The sequence below is a fragment of the Manihot esculenta genome, chromosome 3, assembly GCF_001659605.2.
Source record: "Manihot esculenta cultivar AM560-2 chromosome 3, M.esculenta_v8, whole genome shotgun sequence".
In the NCBI taxonomy this organism is placed as follows: Eukaryota; Viridiplantae; Streptophyta; class Magnoliopsida; order Malpighiales; family Euphorbiaceae; genus Manihot; species Manihot esculenta.
The window spans coordinates 23,826,755-23,845,790 of record NC_035163.2 but is presented as its reverse complement, the minus strand read 5'-3'; the positions used below and the strand labels follow the sequence as shown (position 1 = coordinate 23,845,790).

Here is a 19,036-nt window from a genome sequence, read left to right as displayed (position 1 = left end):
TCGCCTTGGTCCAATCCTCACTATCAATGAATAAACCTGTCACCACATAGTCCCAGTATCTGTATCGTGCCAGGCCATCGACTGGGGTCCTGGTCTTCCTGTCATGCATACATGCAACGTATATTCATTTTAATCTGTCAGGCCAGTGATGAGGTCCTGACTTTCCTTTATAATTATGACCATGCATACTTTTTAATCTTCCAGGCCATGGAATGGGGTCCTGGATTCTCTATACCTGTCTGGGAACTATTGGATTATTCAGTATTTACCCAACTCATACAATAACTATGCAATGCAACAGCTTCGTGATTCTAATGCAATTACCCTGATATAAATCATAGCATCCATGATGCATGAACTATGCTCAAACAAGCAATCTGTTACGTTAATATAAAACATTAAGTTTCGTTCTACTCACCTCTGCTCCTCTAGCAGATACTGACTGACTCTGCAACTGCTAAACCTGACGACCTCCCTGAACTGTCGGGTCCGATCCTACACAAAAGGACTCGATTGAGGTGTCAAACAAACTCTTATTAACTCTTAAACATCTTCCCAAAAACCCCTCTTAAAAGCTCATAGAACAATCACTTAAAACATGCAAAGGAAAAGCTAGGCAGGACACCTTCGGCGGCATCTTCGGCGGCCGAACGTGCAGGACAGATCCGAAAGTCCATTCTTTCGGGGGCAACCTTAGGCAGCCGAAACTACCTTCACAAGGGGTTCGGCGGCCGAATCCTCCCTTCGGCGGCCGAACCTGAGTTCATCCAGAACTCAGCTTCGTGCACAACCATCTCCTGCCAAGCACCAACACCACTCCATACATGCATAACTCCTCCTTCACTCACATATACTCAAGTATATGTTCCAAGGGGTCCAAAACTACCTATCAACCCCAACAAAACAGCAACTATAACACATAATCATGCTTACACCATTAAAGCATCAAAACTAAGCTTTCAAACCTAACCATGCAACTCTACCCTTAACCATTTTCAAAGCTGTTAAAACTCATTAAAACAAGCTTAACGACTTCCCTTACCTTTTGAAAACAGAAGAGGAACAGCCAACACAGCAACTCCTCCTCCAAAGCTTCCAACCTTCACAACTTTTCTCTTTTCTCTCAAAAACGTTCAAAACCAACTAAACACAACCAAGCTCCTGCATAAGCTCATAAAAGCTTGCAGCTGAGTCAAGGGAGACGTGGCCTAACCTCTGGTCATGATCTGGAGGTGAACACCTGGCCAAACCACGGATTGAGGAGTGTACACAACGAACCGACCTCCTCAGCTTCGGCAGCCGAAACTGCATGCAAAACCATGCAACTTTCGGGGGCCGAACATAACCTTCGGGGGCCGAACATTGGGCACTTTCGGCGGCCGAACTTAACATTCGGGGGCCGAATCCTGGTAGAACCTCCTTAGGCCAATTTTCCACAAAACTGAACTCTTTTCTAACCCAACTCTTTAAAACACGTAAAAACATTTAGAAAACCTTTCTATACCCTTCTAGAAAACTCTGACATCTCCGAATTCCACCGGACGGTAGAAATTCCGATGCCTGATTTAGCCGGGTATTACAATTTATCTGTAACGACCCGGAAACCGGTACCTCTCTGTAACGGCCCGAACCGCCCGGCACTAGGATCCAGATCGGCTTAAGGCCGCCTAGACCCGTAGTAAGCCTGCTATGAACTCTGAGTACCTGTTAAAATCCCATACATGATCCGACATCTGTAAAACTTTTCTTTCAAAACTACCAGACTTAACTTTTAAAACACTCTGTAGGTCCAATCATATGAACCAATGTTCAGATATACTAGTCTGAACTACCCCTCAGGGGCTAACCAGTGATGCTCTACCAAGTAACCTCCATGCCCTATCCGCTGTGTCATAAGACCGCTATAATAGGTCAGCATATCATAAGTCAACTTGGCTACCATAGGGTCGCAGGAATCGAACCCGGTCTTCCCCAATGGCCTCTCTGTGGATCACAGGAATCAAACCTGGTCTTTCCTCTATATCTGATATTTCACTGGGTTTTCGAAACACAACATCTATTAAGTCTGGTCTGACTCATTTCTCATCAAGAAACTATAAAACAGGATACATGTATATACTCAAGGGATCAACATACCCATACTATAGGCAAAAGCACATTCTATCTCATATACAAACTGACTTACTATCTATTACATCACTTTACAATATCTCTTTATTTTACATCATGTCCATACTATACTATGTCACATGCAACCTTCTAGCATATACTCTGATGCTCCTACTCTTCCCAGCTACTCTGAAACCTGCAAATCTGGGATTAAGGGAAAGGGATGAGCTACTAAAGCCCAGTGAGTAGAAACACTGAAAACAGTTCATTCACACATATTTTATATGAAATGTGTCACAACTCAAACATTTCACATCTTGGATTAGACATGACCTCAAAACTCCCTCGACGGGCTATTGATGTCGCCTTGGTCCAATCCTCACTATCAATGAATAAACCTGTCACCACATAGTCCCAGTATCTGTATCGTGCCAGGCCATCGACTGGGGTCCTGGTCTTCCTGTCATGCATACATGCAACGTATATTCATTTTAATCTGTCAGGCCAGTGATGAGGTCCTGACTTTCCTTTATAATTATGACCATGCATACTTTTTAATCTTCCAGGCCATGGAATGGGGTCCTGGATTCTCTATACCTGTCTGGGAACTATTGGATTATTCAGTATTTACCCAACTCATACAATAACTATGCAATGCAACAGCTTCGTGATTCTAATGCAATTACCCTGATATAAATCATAGCATCCATGATGCATGAACTATGCTCAAACAAGCAATCTGTTACGTTAATATAAAACATTAAGTTTCGTTCTACTCACCTCTGCTCCTCTAGCAGATACTGACTGACTCTGCAACTGCTAAACCTGACGACCTCCCTGAACTGTCGGGTCCGATCCTACACAAAAGGACTCGATTGAGGTGTCAAACAAACTCTTATTAACTCTTAAACATCTTCCCAAAAACCCCTCTTAAAAGCTCATAGAACAATCACTTAAAACATGCAAAGGAAAAGCTAGGCAGGACACCTTCGGCGGCATCTTCGGCGGCCGAACGTGCAGGACAGATCCGAAAGTCCATTCTTTCGGGGGCAACCTTAGGCAGCCGAAACTACCTTCACAAGGGGTTCGGCGGCCGAATCCTCCCTTCGGCGGCCGAACCTGAGTTCATCCAGAACTCAGCTTCGTGCACAACCATCTCCTGCCAAGCACCAACACCACTCCATACATGCATAACTCCTCCTTCACTCACATATACTCAAGTATATGTTCCAAGGGGTCCAAAACTACCTATCAACCCCAACAAAACAGCAACTATAACACATAATCATGCTTACACCATTAAAGCATCAAAACTAAGCTTTCAAACCTAACCATGCAACTCTACCCTTAACCATTTTCAAAGCTGTTAAAACTCATTAAAACAAGCTTAACGACTTCCCTTACCTTTTGAAAACAGAAGAGGAACAGCCAACACAGCAACTCCTCCTCCAAAGCTTCCAACCTTCACAACTTTTCTCTTTTCTCTCAAAAACGTTCAAAACCAACTAAACACAACCAAGCTCCTGCATAAGCTCATAAAAGCTTGCAGCTGAGTCAAGGGAGACGTGGCCTAACCTCTGGTCATGATCTGGAGGTGAACACCTGGCCAAACCACGGATTGAGGAGTGTACACAACGAACCGACCTCCTCAGCTTCGGCAGCCGAAACTGCATGCAAAACCATGCAACTTTCGGGGGCCGAACATAACCTTCGGGGGCCGAACATTGGGCACTTTCGGCGGCCGAACTTAACATTCGGGGGCCGAATCCTGGTAGAACCTCCTTAGGCCAATTTTCCACAAAACTGAACTCTTTTCTAACCCAACTCTTTAAAACACGTAAAAACATTTAGAAAACCTTTCTATACCCTTCTAGAAAACTCTGACATCTCCGAATTCCACCGGACGGTAGAAATTCCGATGCCTGATTTAGCCGGGTATTACAATCTTCCCCCCTTATAAAACATTCGTCCTCGAATGTTAAAACCACAAACAAACAAACAAACAAGATCTAAACTCCACAGCTTTCGCTGCGCTACTCTGATCCTTATTCCTCTTTTCTCTGTATCTTTTCCTAACTCGCAAAAGGGATACTCCAAACTCGGATTACACTAAAACCATAATCAACTCGTATCAGAACAGCTAAAAGATCATCAATCCTAACTAAGATAACTTGGTACTGGCTTACCAGCTTAAACTCACTGGTTTATTGTTCTATCAGATTAAAACCTTAAGGATTCATCTGTCGTTTCCCACACCAATAGGGCATAAACCAGGGTGAAGTACTAAGTCAGATAAAACCTTAACTACCAAGCCTCTTTTTCACTATTCTGATAACTCTTAGCTCTCTCTCTGCAGGTGCCATTCTGTAGAGGAAAGAAAGGAAACAATGGTTCTGCGTCCAGATACCATTCTCATTCCAACTCTACCTCCCTGACAGATGGTAAACCTGACAGCCTATCTGGAAAACATCTAGAACGCACTAGAAAAGGGTACTGAGGCTGATTCCCTGTCCTGACAAACTTGCTCACAAGAGCTAGAACAACCCGCGGATAACCTTTCCTGAGACACTATGAGCCTGTAGGGCTGACATCAACTTCTAGGCAGCTATACTCTGTCCCCCTAAAAGGACTACTCTGATCCATCTGCAACTATAAACTCTCCTACCTTGTCTCTGCGGACACAGGTAGTACCAGGAGTAATGCATCAATCCGCCCTAGAATGACATCACACAGTCAAATCTAGAACCATAAGGTCAGCTGGATCGCATCTACTCACCACTAACTCTGAACTGAACTCACTGACTCATCCGATGGATCACACTCTCAGGTCCACTGACCCAAGGAAAACACTCTAAGCCCAGAAGTCATCAAACCCAATCCTATCAACAGCTCACAACAACAAGGAAAGCGAAACACTGGGGTCCAAAACAACTAACGTACACATCTGAGCACCTCTAAGTGAACGTACCTGACGTCACTGTGCTTAATGTGTTAGGCTATACGATGTCAGGGTGAAGATCCAAGCTAAAGCAAATGGAACTTCCCTCGGGAATCTATGGAAAAAGCTAACCCTTTTTCTCTGCCTCAACGACCATCCATTCCCAGACAACTCTAACCTTTTCTTTTTACTCTAACCTAACACTTGCTCTTAGTTTTCTGTCTCTTGTTCTGTTTTCTGCTTTCTCTTGTTTACTTTACTCTTTTTACTCTTTTGTAAGAAAACCATTCTCACTATACCTGGGTTTAGAGACACTTGAAACATTATGATCTCATAACAATTCTCTCTTTTGACCTTTTTTTTTGAAATTCTATCTCTTTAACTTTTTATTCTGACCATGTAACTCTATTACATTCTGTTACGTTCAATCCTACTAGGATCCACAAAACAAGACAGATATCAAAACTCTCAAAAAGAGCATACCTGGCAGCACTGGGGCTATTCCCTGCTGAGCCTTTCCACCTGAAAAAGTCTACTGGGACCGAACCATCCAAGGCATCATACGACACTCACGAATCACATGCCCCTTCTGACCACATCTATAACATCCTATTGTTCCTGCCAGACAGATTCCCTTATGCAATCTACCACACCTCAAACACTGTGGCTTGCCTATACCAGAACTTGGACCAACATCATCACCTAGACTCTTATTTTTCTTTGACCGTTTCAATCCTCTAACCTTTTTCTTGATAGTTCTCCCCCACATCACTCCTTTCGCGGTAGCTGTACTCCAAGTGGAGGGTTCATTCTCTCCTATCCTAGAATCCTTGGTCTGATCACCTGTTACAGACTCATCCATATTTACTTGTACACCTACCTCCTTTCTTTGCACATCTACTTCTATCTCTCTCTTGTTTTCTGATTCTCGCTTTATTCCTACTCTATTATCAGCAAAAGATCCCTCAGATGGATCTGATTCCCCAAGTTGACTAACACTCCTCATCTTAACACTCAGCTAGCTCTCCTGAGAAACAGCACATAAGAACAAACATTAGCAAACATAGAGTTCATATGAAACACATGAACTTATAATATATACAGGCATACATACATAACATCACTACACATGTTTATATACATGGGCATTTCACATCAGCATGCAAAACAACTTAACATTTTAGCCTAGTGGACATGATTTTACTTAGTATGCTTTGCCTGACTACACCTTCTAGACCAACCTCTTTCCAATGTGTGAACCCTTGCTCAACACACCGTACTTAGGAGGCCCTATGCTCTGATACCAATCTGTAACGACCCGGAAACCGGTACCTCTCTGTAACGGCCCGAACCGCCCGGCACTAGGATCCAGATCGGCTTAAGGCCGCCTAGACCCGTAGTAAGCCTGCTATGAACTCTGAGTACCTGTTAAAATCCCATACATGATCCGACATCTGTAAAACTTTTCTTTCAAAACTACCAGACTTAACTTTTAAAACACTCTGTAGGTCCAATCATATGAACCAATGTTCAGATATACTAGTCTGAACTACCCCTCAGGGGCTAACCAGTGATGCTCTACCAAGTAACCTCCATGCCCTATCCGCTGTGTCATAAGACCGCTATAATAGGTCAGCATATCATAAGTCAACTTGGCTACCATAGGGTCGCAGGAATCGAACCCGGTCTTCCCCAATGGCCTCTCTGTGGATCACAGGAATCAAACCTGGTCTTTCCTCTATATCTGATATTTCACTGGGTTTTCGAAACACAACATCTATTAAGTCTGGTCTGACTCATTTCTCATCAAGAAACTATAAAACAGGATACATGTATATACTCAAGGGATCAACATACCCATACTATAGGCAAAAGCACATTCTATCTCATATACAAACTGACTTACTATCTATTACATCACTTTACAATATCTCTTTATTTTACATCATGTCCATACTATACTATGTCACATGCAACCTTCTAGCATATACTCTGATGCTCCTACTCTTCCCAGCTACTCTGAAACCTGCAAATCTGGGATTAAGGGAAAGGGATGAGCTACTAAAGCCCAGTGAGTAGAAACACTGAAAACAGTTCATTCACACATATTTTATATGAAATGTGTCACAACTCAAACATTTCACATCTTGGATTAGACATGACCTCAAAACTCCCTCGACGGGCTATTGATGTCGCCTTGGTCCAATCCTCACTATCAATGAATAAACCTGTCACCACATAGTCCCAGTATCTGTATCGTGCCAGGCCATCGACTGGGGTCCTGGTCTTCCTGTCATGCATACATGCAACGTATATTCATTTTAATCTGTCAGGCCAGTGATGAGGTCCTGACTTTCCTTTATAATTATGACCATGCATACTTTTTAATCTTCCAGGCCATGGAATGGGGTCCTGGATTCTCTATACCTGTCTGGGAACTATTGGATTATTCAGTATTTACCCAACTCATACAATAACTATGCAATGCAACAGCTTCGTGATTCTAATGCAATTACCCTGATATAAATCATAGCATCCATGATGCATGAACTATGCTCAAACAAGCAATCTGTTACGTTAATATAAAACATTAAGTTTCGTTCTACTCACCTCTGCTCCTCTAGCATGCATGTGTATGCATAAGTTGTGCATAGTAGGGTGCATGAATCGTTTATGCTATATGTATGCTTGATGTGTGTTGTTGGTTGGAGTTTTAATGTGGTTTAAGACTCCTATATGCATGATTAAGTGTTCGAGCATGTTTGGAGAGGTGGGATGCATGTTTGGAGGGTTAGTGTTTGGATGGCATGGTTGTGCACGAAGCTGAGTTCTGGATGAACTCAGGTTCGGCCGCCGAATGTGGGAGTTCGGCCGCCGAACCTCTTCTGAAGGCAGTTTTGGCTGCCTAAGGTTGCCCCCGAACATTTGGACTTTCGGATCTGTCATGCACATTCGGCCGCCGAAGGTGCCCCCGAAAGTGCCCTGTCCAGTTTTCCTTTGCATGTTTTCCATGGTTGTTCTAAGGTATTTTAAGGGGTTTTTGGGGAGATGTTTAGAGATATGTTAGAGTATGTTTGGTCCCTCATTTAAGTCTATCTGTGTAGGCATAGACCAGAGGAACCAGAGAGTTCAGCAGTGAGTACCGCTTCAGGAGCCTGCAGAGTCAGTCAGAGTCAGTCAGAGGTGAGTGGAACTAAACTTAATTCTTTTAATTAAGAAATGTAATGCTTTTAGCATATTTCATTCATCATGAATATGCATAGGATGATTACATTAGAAATCACGAATATGTTGCATTGCATAGTTAATTGTTGATGTGGGTGAATGCTGAATGATCCAATAGTCCCAGACAGGAAGTCCAGGACCCCATTCTACGGCCTGGCAGGTATAGAGAGTTCAGGACCCCATTCTACGGCCTGACAGGTTTGTTTTTTGTACAGGAAGTCCAGGACCCCATGCGATGGCCTGGCAGATTTATTATTTATACAGGAAAATCCAGGACCTCATCAATGGCCTGGAAATTTAAAATATGTGTGTATGTATGTATGGATGTATGTATGCATTACAGGAAGACCAGGACCCCAGTCGACGGCCTGGCACGGATTAGATACTGGGACTATGTGGTGACAGGTTTACCCTAGATGTGAATTGTCTGTGATATGATGCATTCCATACGATCATGTTTTAATGACAGGTTTTATTGTTCTACTCACTGGGCTATAGAGCTCATCCCTCTCCCTTATTCCCAGTTTTGCAGGTTTCAGTATACAGGTTGTACAAGGGCAAGTCAGAGATGCATAAAAAAAAAAGAGAGCTTGTAATAGTTAGAGTGGATATGTAATATTAAAGAGATGTATTAGTTGTGTAAATAGTTAAAGTGTGCTTGACTTAGTTATTCTGTTTTATAAGTCGTTTGTATACTTGATCAAGTTATATAACTGTTTTACAAACAGGTGAAAAACCAGGCTTAACAGGTATGATTTAACCCATCTAGAGCAAGCTCTAGTCAGGGGTACAGAGTACAAAGTATAGAGATTGTGCATGCACAGGTTAAGCCAGAGTTTCGAGAAAGAAAAGTTTTTATTTTCACAGAAAATATATGATCATGTATGAGTTATTACAGGTACACAGAGAGTATAGCAGGCTTGCTACGGGTTCTGGCGGCCTTATGCCGACCTGAATCCTAGCGCCGGTGACGGTCCATTTCCGGGTCGTTACATGTATGCTAAATGTGATGTTTGTTGGGGTATAGGTTAGTTTTATGCCCCTATAGACTTGGAAATATGTTTATGCATGTTTTAATATAGTTGGATGCATATTGGGATGTTGTGGGTGGCTGGATATACAAGGCAGAATCGGGTTCTGCCCTTTGGGAGAGCCCAGGTTCGGCCACCGAACCTGCCTGTGGAGGCAGTTTTGGCCGCCTAAGCTCGCCCCCAAAAGTTTGGACTTTCGGCTCTGGAGGGGAGTTTCGGCTGTCGAACTTGCCCCCGAAGGTTATGACTTTCGGCTCTGGAAGGGCTTTCGGCCGCCGAACCTTGCCCCCGAAAGTGCCTGACTTTCGACTCTGAAGGGACCTTCGGCCGCCGAACCTGCCGCCGAAAGTCCCCTATTCAGCCTTCCTTTGCCTGTTTTTCCATGCATGTTTATGATGTTTTAGGGGGGTTTTTGGGGAGATATTTAAAGTCATGTTAAAGTATGTTTGGTCCCTCATTTGAGTCCACCTGTGTAGGATCGGACCCGAGGAACCGAGGAGGTCAGCAGTGAGATAGCTGCTTCAGAGTCAGTCCAGTATCAGCCAAAGGTGAGTAGAACATAACTACACTTATTTTCGAAGCAATGAAATCTATTTAGCATGATCCATGCATCACGAATGCCATGATATGTATTAGGTTGTTCTGCATTAGAATTCACGAATATGATGCATTGCATATTATGATGTTGATGTGGATGGATATTGGATGACCCATTAGCCCTCGGTATGGTATGATAAGCAAGTCCAAGGCTGCCCATGCCACGCGTCCTGGCACCATGTAAGAAAGTCCAGGGCTGCTCATTCCACGTGTCCTGGCATTTTGTTATAATTAAGAGGAAAGGGGGTTATTGGTGATAAATCCATCCGTGATGTGAATTATTTGTGTTGTGATGCATTTCATGAAAGCATTTGTTTAGTAAATTGTTTTGTTGTTCTGCTCATCATGCTTTAGTAGATCACCCATTTCCCCTAACCCCCCAGGTTTGCAGGTTCAGGATAGACCGAGAAGTCGTCAAGGTTGAAGGTTGTGTTAAGTGTAATAGATTAGTAGTGGACATGAAATGTAAAATGGTATGATGTAATGTAATGTAGAGAAATGTTTCATGGTCTAGTATTGTGCTTGGCCCTAATAGTAATGGTAATCCCCTTTTTGTACATGATCTATATGAAATGTTTTAATGATGAATTATGTTGAACCAGGCTTGACATTTGATATGTTGCCCCACTAGAGCATTTGATGAGGGCTTTAGTATGGGGTTTTATGTTTACCGTTATGGTGCATGCGCAGGTCAAGTTTGGTATATGAAAAGTTTAAAGTTTTTATGAAAATGTATGATCATGTATGGGATTTTATCAGATGTACAGGATGTATAGTAGACTTACTACGGGTCCCGGAGACCTTAAGTCAATCTGGATCCTAGCACTGGTAGCGGTTCGGTTTTCAAGTCGTTACACTATCTATTTTGGACAAGTACTGTACGACATCAATTATAATAGTTAAAAGTAAAAATTAATAAAGAAGAAAAATGAAAAAAAAAAAAAACCTTTTTTTCAATACATATATATAGAAATGTTTTTTTTTATTATTTTTAAGATTTTTTAAATAAATATAATACTCTTTTCATTTAATAGAAATATTTTTTTTTTATCCGTCTCAAATCATGGGTGATTTTCTTTTTGAAATGTTAATTTTATTTATTAACTTTTAATATATCACTATTTAATATATATTAAAAAGTAAAATATATTAATTTTAAAAATAATTTAGTGAGGGAGAAATATGATTAGATGGCATGTTAGAAAAATACAATAAAAAATTTATTATTTTTATGAAAAGGCAAATAGATTTATATTTTTATAGGACAAATAAAGTATAAACAATTACACAATTTTTAGGAATGGAAATGTTTTTATATATACTTAATTAATTTGATTTTCAAAGTAAATGATGGCATGTGAATATTCCTCTCTTTTTCTTTATAAATAATATAATAAAAAAATAACTCTCATTTTTTTTTTTCACATATTGTCCATTGAATTGCAAGTTGTTTACTTTATGTGTACCTCTTTGGAGGGTTTCTTTGACTGTTTGAAAATTCATCAAGAAGTCCCATGAGTAAAACTTCCTTGCATTGCACTACAATTAATTCACCAATAAATAAATAGACAAGATTATTCAAATCCACCAATTTAAAAAGAAAATGTGAAAATAATTATAAAATTTATTTTCTTTTCAATTATATATTTTCTCTCCCTATTCTTTTTTATCCAAACAAACAAAAATTGCATGTAAAATAAAGTTATTTTTCTCTTAAATTTTATTTTCTTCACTCATATATGGAATAAAAGTCAGATTTTTTTTTTTTTTTAAATAGAATTGGGCATTAGAGAAGTAGAACCTGAAATCTCTCGGATTTATTCAAATATATATAGTTTGAATTACTTGTAAACGTTAATTTTTAAATATATTCCATTATATTTCTTTCCAGTAAACTACTTCTTAATTAAAAATAATATATTTTCAACATATATGATTAATTAGTAAAATAATTGTATTTGTTACTATTGATTGTAATTTAATAATCACATTTATTATTAAAATTTAAAATAAATATTTAAAAAAAAGAGATAAAACCCTTATTTTATTAATGTAGGCCATAAAAGTCCCAGCCTATTAGCATCCAGTAAAAATTTAATAGTAACAGAAGGCCATTGATGAATTTTCAAATTAAAATCATCACCAGTGGATAAACTAGTCAAACGATTCGCATTTGCTTCTCTATAAATTTTTACCATCTTGACTTCCCAGCTTCTATTGATAAGATCACGACAATTTCTCACCAAATTAGCAACTGTAAAAACTCCTGCACCTCTAACTGCAAGTAAATCTAACGCGAGTTGAGAATCCATTTGAATTTCAATCTTCTTCCACCCTGAATTCTATACTAATACTAAAGCATAATATATTCCCCATAACTCAGTTTTCATTGCTTCACAATTGCCCAAAAACCGTTAAAAGCTCAAAAGCCATCTACCTTCATTGTTTCGAAAACAACCTGCACAACTTGCCCTTCCTGCTGACAACAATGCACTACCATCAAAATTCACTACCACCCAGTCTGTTTCTGGCGGCTTCCACCTAACATACTTCAAAGACCGACCTGTCAGTCCAGACCCAGCCTGCACCGAAAACCTCCATGCGTGAACATATTCTTTTGCTCGAAACTGAATAAAGAACGCATCAATAATATTCTGGTCATTATTCTCATTAAAAATCAACAAGTTTCTTCGCTTCTATAATTTAAAATAAATATTTTAAAGTAATAAAATTTTAAAACTACTTTTGAAAAGAAATAATATTTTAAAAATCACATTCTCTTATAATTTTTGAACAAAAATAGTGAAATTTTTCCTTAAGCAAAATGTGGAGGAGTAATCTTAAGAGTTATTATTATTAAATTTAGATTGATTGATTGGGCTAAAAATAAAATTTCAAAATAACCAAAATTTATAATTTTATAGAAAATATATTATATGATTCAATTGATTGAACTAATAAAATTTAAATTATTTTTAAAAGTAAATTAGTTTTATTATATCTTAAAGAAATTTTAAAATAATTAAATGAACATTCAATTTACTTTGAATAAACATTCCTTCAATATGACATGACTTATTTTAAAGAAAAAAAATTAAATAAATTCTTACAAAATCATATATAATATATTTTAAAAAAAAATAAAAAATTTTATAAATTAAAAATTAAATTTTTTTTATTTCAAATAAAATAGTTGATTAAAAAAGAATTGAATCCTATTGAATTTTATGAAAATTTTTTAATTCCAAACTCAAGTATGAAGTTATATTTTTAAAAAAAAATCATAAAACAAGCATAATTCTGAGATTCATTAAATACAATTATTTAATATTATTTTATAATAAAATTATCAATATTATAAATAAATACTCTCTGATTGTATAATTTTTATCTATTTTATTTTTTCATATATATTAAAAAAATATTTTTTATTAACATTTCAATTATATACAATTTAAAGATATTAAATTTTATTAAATATTAAGAGATATTTTGTAATTTTTTAAAAATAATATAAAATTAAATTATATATTATTATAATTTAAAAAAAAGTAGATAATAATTTTAAAATAACAAAAAAAAAAATAAAAATTATAAAACTGAAATTACTAATTAAAAATAATGCAGATGAATAAATTATATTGAACAAATTTTAACAAATGCGATATCCCACTAATTAGAAAAAAAAAAATAAATAAAAGTTGCTCTAAAATTAAGAAAAGAAAAAGTCAAAATGACATTAAAGCCAATTGGCAATTAAGTACACGTGATAAATGGATCGAGTCGGATAGTAATCAGATCGTGTGGTTTAAGTTACATAAAAATATACCTTTTAAATTACCACCAGACTAGTCCGTGAGTCCATTATTCTTTCTTTTTATAATTTTTATTTATTTTTTTATATTTATTTTAAAATATAATTTTTTATTAATTTTCTAATTATATTAATTTTAAATATATTAAATTTTATTAAATATTAAAAAATATTTTAAAAATAAAATAAAATTATAATATTTACTTTATAAATTATTATAGTCTAAATAAAAAAAAAAGTCAACAATAATTTTAAAATAAATAAAAGTTATAAAATAAAATGAGTACTATTTAGTTATAGTGTTATAAAAAAATTTATTGGTTAATTTTAATTTTAAAAAATATATTAAAATATTTTTAAAATTTTTAAAAGGAATAAAAATAATTTTTCTCTATTTAATTTTAACATAATTAATGGATTGATCTTTATATTTTTAAAATTGAACACTTAAATTCCTTTAAAATCAGTCCATCCAAATTGAAGATTGTTTATCTATTTTTGCTGTTAAAACTGTAAAAATATATTTATTATCTTTTTTTGGATAAATTATACTTGATTTCTTGAATTTTAGCATAATTAATAGATTAATTTTTATATTTTTAAAATTATACACTTAAATTCTTTTATAATCAGTCTGTTCTCATTTATTATAATTTAAACATTTTAATTCTTATTTTTTATTTGAAAGAATACTTACATCCCTGTTAACTTTTGTCTATAATTTATCATTTAACTAATTTTTAACACTTTTTTTTTCAATTTTTATTCATCAAAATATTTCAATATTTATAATTTTAAAACTTTCAGAAAATACATAAAATTTTAATTATTTTTAAGTGATACCAAATAACTTTTAAGTAAGTTGTAAACTTTTATAAATAATATTTTAAGAAGAAATTGTATTTTTCAAAAATAATTTAACCATCTATTAGTTTTGAATTAACGTTTATAATGGATAGAAAAACTGTAATTTTAAACAGACTAAATATATAAAGAGATTTGAAATTTTAGTTTTAAAAATATATGGACTTTATACTATAAAATTTTTCACCTATATTAGAAAAGATTTAATTGTTGACGAGAGTATTTCAAGTATTTAAAATAATTTTTCTTTTTTTGACCGGTTGAGTAACGAAATTATAAATGGGAAGGCTTTCAATTTGAACAAATTAATTATATAAAAATTTAATTATTCAATTTAAAAAATATAAGTACTGATTTTTTAATTACATTAAAATTTAGAGACTAAATAAAATTTATCTTTTAAAAAATTTACTAACTAATTATTTTATAAATTTTAGTTGTTAAGGGTTAGAAAAATCTAAAATACTTTCAATATAAACTAACCTATTCGTAGATATCAATTAATAAATTTTTTATAAATAATGAAATATTTAATAGTTAAAATAAATAAAAAAATTAATTAATATTTTTTTATATTTAAAAAATATTTTAATATATTTTTTAAAATTAAAAGATTAATAAATAAATTTTATTTAATTTCTCTGTAAGATATTTTGTATGCTATTTTGTGTTGGCTGCTGAGATTTTAGCTATTTTGAAAGGCTTAAAACCAGCTCAATCTTTGCTAGTCTGAATAAAGAGAGCGACAATCTCAACGCTATCAATGTTGTTGGGCAACTATGAAGCTCCTTTGACACTTAGGGCAGTCATCGCAGCAATTACAGATACAATGATGAAGTTGAATCGAGTCTCCTTTAATCACGATTTTATCATGAAACTAACAAATGCACAATATACTTTGGTGCATCGAATCGTTTTTTATATTTAGACATTATTTAATTTAAAATAATTATTTTTAAAAAATAATTTAATTAGGTGAGAGAAAATAATGAAGAGAAAAAATGCTTTATTTTAAGGAACAGGGTAACACTTGTGATTACACATACACCTATATGATACAGGGCATGTCTCAGCAGCCTGAGCAAGAGACGCACATGCTGAGCTAACTATTACTAATCTACAAGGCCTACATGACCCACAAGCATGGGAGCAATCTGGCAACCTTGACCCTACTATTTCAACTGCAACTACTTCTCTTCCTTGCTTCTCCGCCATTTTCTTCTCCTCCTCTGCCGCACTTGAGGTCGGTGTCCCCACGGCGCCTCCGCTCTCTCCTGTTGTTGGCCATGCCGGATACTCCTCCTCACCATCATCGTCATGACCTGTAAATCGTGATATTATTAACTCGCAAATTGTAATAAACATGCATGTAATTAACGTTAATAACATAAATAGTTATTACGTGGGGGAAGCCGTCGAGCAGTTCTAGCAAAGGCAGCAGGAAGAGGGATGAGAAGAAGAGCAGCGGTAATGAAGAAGGAAATAATTTTCATAGCAGAATTTGTAGGTTGAAGAGGGAAATTAGATGGTAAATAAATGAAGAAGATAAGAATAATGGAAAGAGAGAATGGAAGGGATGCATTAATTTATAAGGGGAAAGAGATGAGATTTTAGAGAAAGGTATTCAAGTATATCACAGGCAGTATATGAGAAGAAATCACATGAAAACGGCTCAACACAACAAAGCCTAATTCAACATCACATGGATTCCTCTTCTTCACTGAATTGCCTGCTGCATGTGTTGGAGATTTGCTCCTCCTTTTTTATGGCATTATCTAAAATTAGAAAAAAAAATCTCATCCGAAACATGGAGAACCCACGTATTAATATAAAATTTTAATTTTTAATTGGTTGAATGTATAAATTAATCTATACACTCGAATGCATGTAAGAATTTGTCGACATGAAAAATTATTCCTTTAAAGGTTAAGAGGAATGCTCCATTTTGATGCACAATGCCATAAAAAAAGCAGTCCTTAGTTTTTGTTTGGGTGGTGAAAACAATCAAATATGACTTTGAAGCAGGATGTGCAAACAAATAAATCAGCATCAATATTTTCTTCTTTTTCTTTCTCCTGCTTCTTTTTTTTTTTTTTACCTTTGTCTCCAAACAAATAATAACCTTTAGTTTTTATATCTTTATATTTTTCCAAAAGTTGGTCAAGCATTTCCATAATATGATTTCAGGCAAAAAGATTGATGGTAACTTTAAAACAGATTAGATTTAAAATTGAATTTATTTTTATTTTTTAATATAATATAACATTCATCGAAAGTGTGTTATGAGTTATTTTTATATGATTAAATTACGTGATAAGACCTCCTACTGAGCTATGATATTCGGTCACAAAAATTTAAATTGAAAAAAAGAAGACTTAGGCATTATAATGGTCAATATTCTGAACGACGGAAGACTCGCTCTCATTAGAGCAAGTTGAGTCCTTCATGATATAAAGTCTAGCAAATAGCTATTGCACATTGCAAGAGCTTTTATCTATTAGCCAATATTAGTCAAATTTTTAGCAGATTCACAAACTAACTATATTTTTTTACCTTATAAAAGTAAAATATACGCAGAATATGAGACTCATTTTAAGTTCAAGTTACTCTCTTACACTCGCTTTTTGTGTTAATTATTAATTAAGTATTGGAGTGATTATCTATATGTGCTAACCACTTCACTCTCTCTCATATTGATCGGTCGTGCTTCAACTCATTTTCGATCACATCATTTTTAATTCCTTTCTAATATATATATAGATTTTGGAGTTGATTTTAAAAGTATGAAGTTTGATAAAAATTTTCAAAATTTTACTCGATTTCTAATTCACAAATAAATTCAATTCCATTTTTATTTATAAATTAGAAATCAATATTATGAAGCTTATTTTCAAGCTCTAAAATTTAATAAATGGATTGTATTTCTTTTTAATATAGAAATTAGCAATGACATACAAAAAAATAATTTTATTTCTAATTAGAATGGATTTTAGAGTTTATTTCTAAATTGAAAATGTTAATTTCAAGTTCTAAAATTTACAGATGGATTTTGAAATCTATTATAAAGATATGAAGCTTTCAAAAGCTCCAAAACTAAGCAATAAAAATTTAGAAACCGATTAATTTGCATTTTTTATCCATTTTGAGAATAAAACAAGTTAAAAATTCCATTTGATCTTCAAAATTATGCAAAAAATATTTCAATTTTTTAAAAAAATTTACAAACTGATATGGAAATTTATTTTTATTTTGTGAAGGGAAAATTCATGCCATTTTTATCAATTGGAAATGAAATTTAAAATAAGGCTTTGTTGAAAATAATTTGTATTTAGGAAATATTTTTTATAGAAAATATTTTAAAATAAAATAACTTATTTTTTATTATTTTATTTAATTTAAAAAATAAAATATATTAATAAACTTATATATATACATGTTAATAATATTTTTAAAATATAAAAAATGATTTTAAAAAAAATCATTTTCCTTCATGATTTAATTTTTTTAAGCAATAAAATATTTTTTATTAAACTAAAAAAATAAAAAGTTTTTAAAAATAAATGAAATCTAAATTTCTTATTCATATTTAAATTGCTTATAAAAACCCCATATATTTTCATTTCTCCTATTTCTTTTGGCTACGTTTTCTATTTTCATCCTTATTTTCTTTATTTTATTTTTTATTTCTTTTATTCTCATTTTTTTTAAAATTTCTAATACACTCATATTGATTTCTTAGTTAATATGTATATTAGCAATTTTTTTTAAATATATTTCACTTATTTTTTAGTAATAATATTTTATTAGTAATTTATTTTTATTCTTCTTTAGTATAATATATGATAGAAATTCTATTTATAATGACTCAAATCTATTATTTATTGGAGGAAAATTAATTTAAGGTTTAAATTTAATTTATTTAAAAAATAAATCAAATTAAATTAAAATTTATTGAGTTATAGCAATGTTTTTGAGTGATTAAGTGAGAATTCTGTAAGTAAATAAATTATCAAATCATCCTCGTTTATTTAATATCTTTTCCAAAGGAAACTTATTCCGTATAAACAAACAGAACCTGAAAATTCTGGTTGGACTAAGGATAATTATGAATAATGAAGATTGTCCCTTCCCCATAGATGGAATGGAAATTTTGGTAGTATGATAGTGATAGTGGTTGAAATTCCTTATCAATGGATGAAATTATAAAAAAATAAAATCAAAATGGTCATTAAAGTGTGGACCCACTCATGTCAAAGATCATATGGGTGTGTGGTCATCATCATCATCATCATTCACCATGTTTTATAATTATAATATTAATATTAATAATTAATCTTTTTAAAATTAAGAATACCCATATATAATTAATGGGAGTTCAATTATTGGGTGGTGTTAATCTAAGAAGCTGTGGTTGAAGTGAAGCCACAAAGTAGATTATGGAATTTAAGTGGCAAGTCT

The 19,036-nt window shown here is 34.2% G+C and overlaps 1 protein-coding gene across 1 annotated transcript; it reads right to left on the bottom strand.

Moving 5' to 3' along the window:
* Window positions 1-15,567: 15,567 nt before the first annotated feature.
* On the bottom strand, window positions 15,568-16,303 carry LOC110610414 (protein EPIDERMAL PATTERNING FACTOR 2). Its single transcript, XM_021750326.2, has 2 exons — window positions 15,981-16,303; window positions 15,568-15,900 (listed from the first exon to the last, which is right to left on the bottom strand). The coding sequence occupies exons 1-2, from the start codon at window positions 16,069-16,071 to the stop codon at window positions 15,590-15,592; spliced, it is 402 nt and encodes a 133-aa protein (XP_021606018.1). The 5' UTR covers window positions 16,072-16,303; the 3' UTR covers window positions 15,568-15,589.
* Between the last annotated feature and the right edge of the window lie 2,733 nt (window positions 16,304-19,036).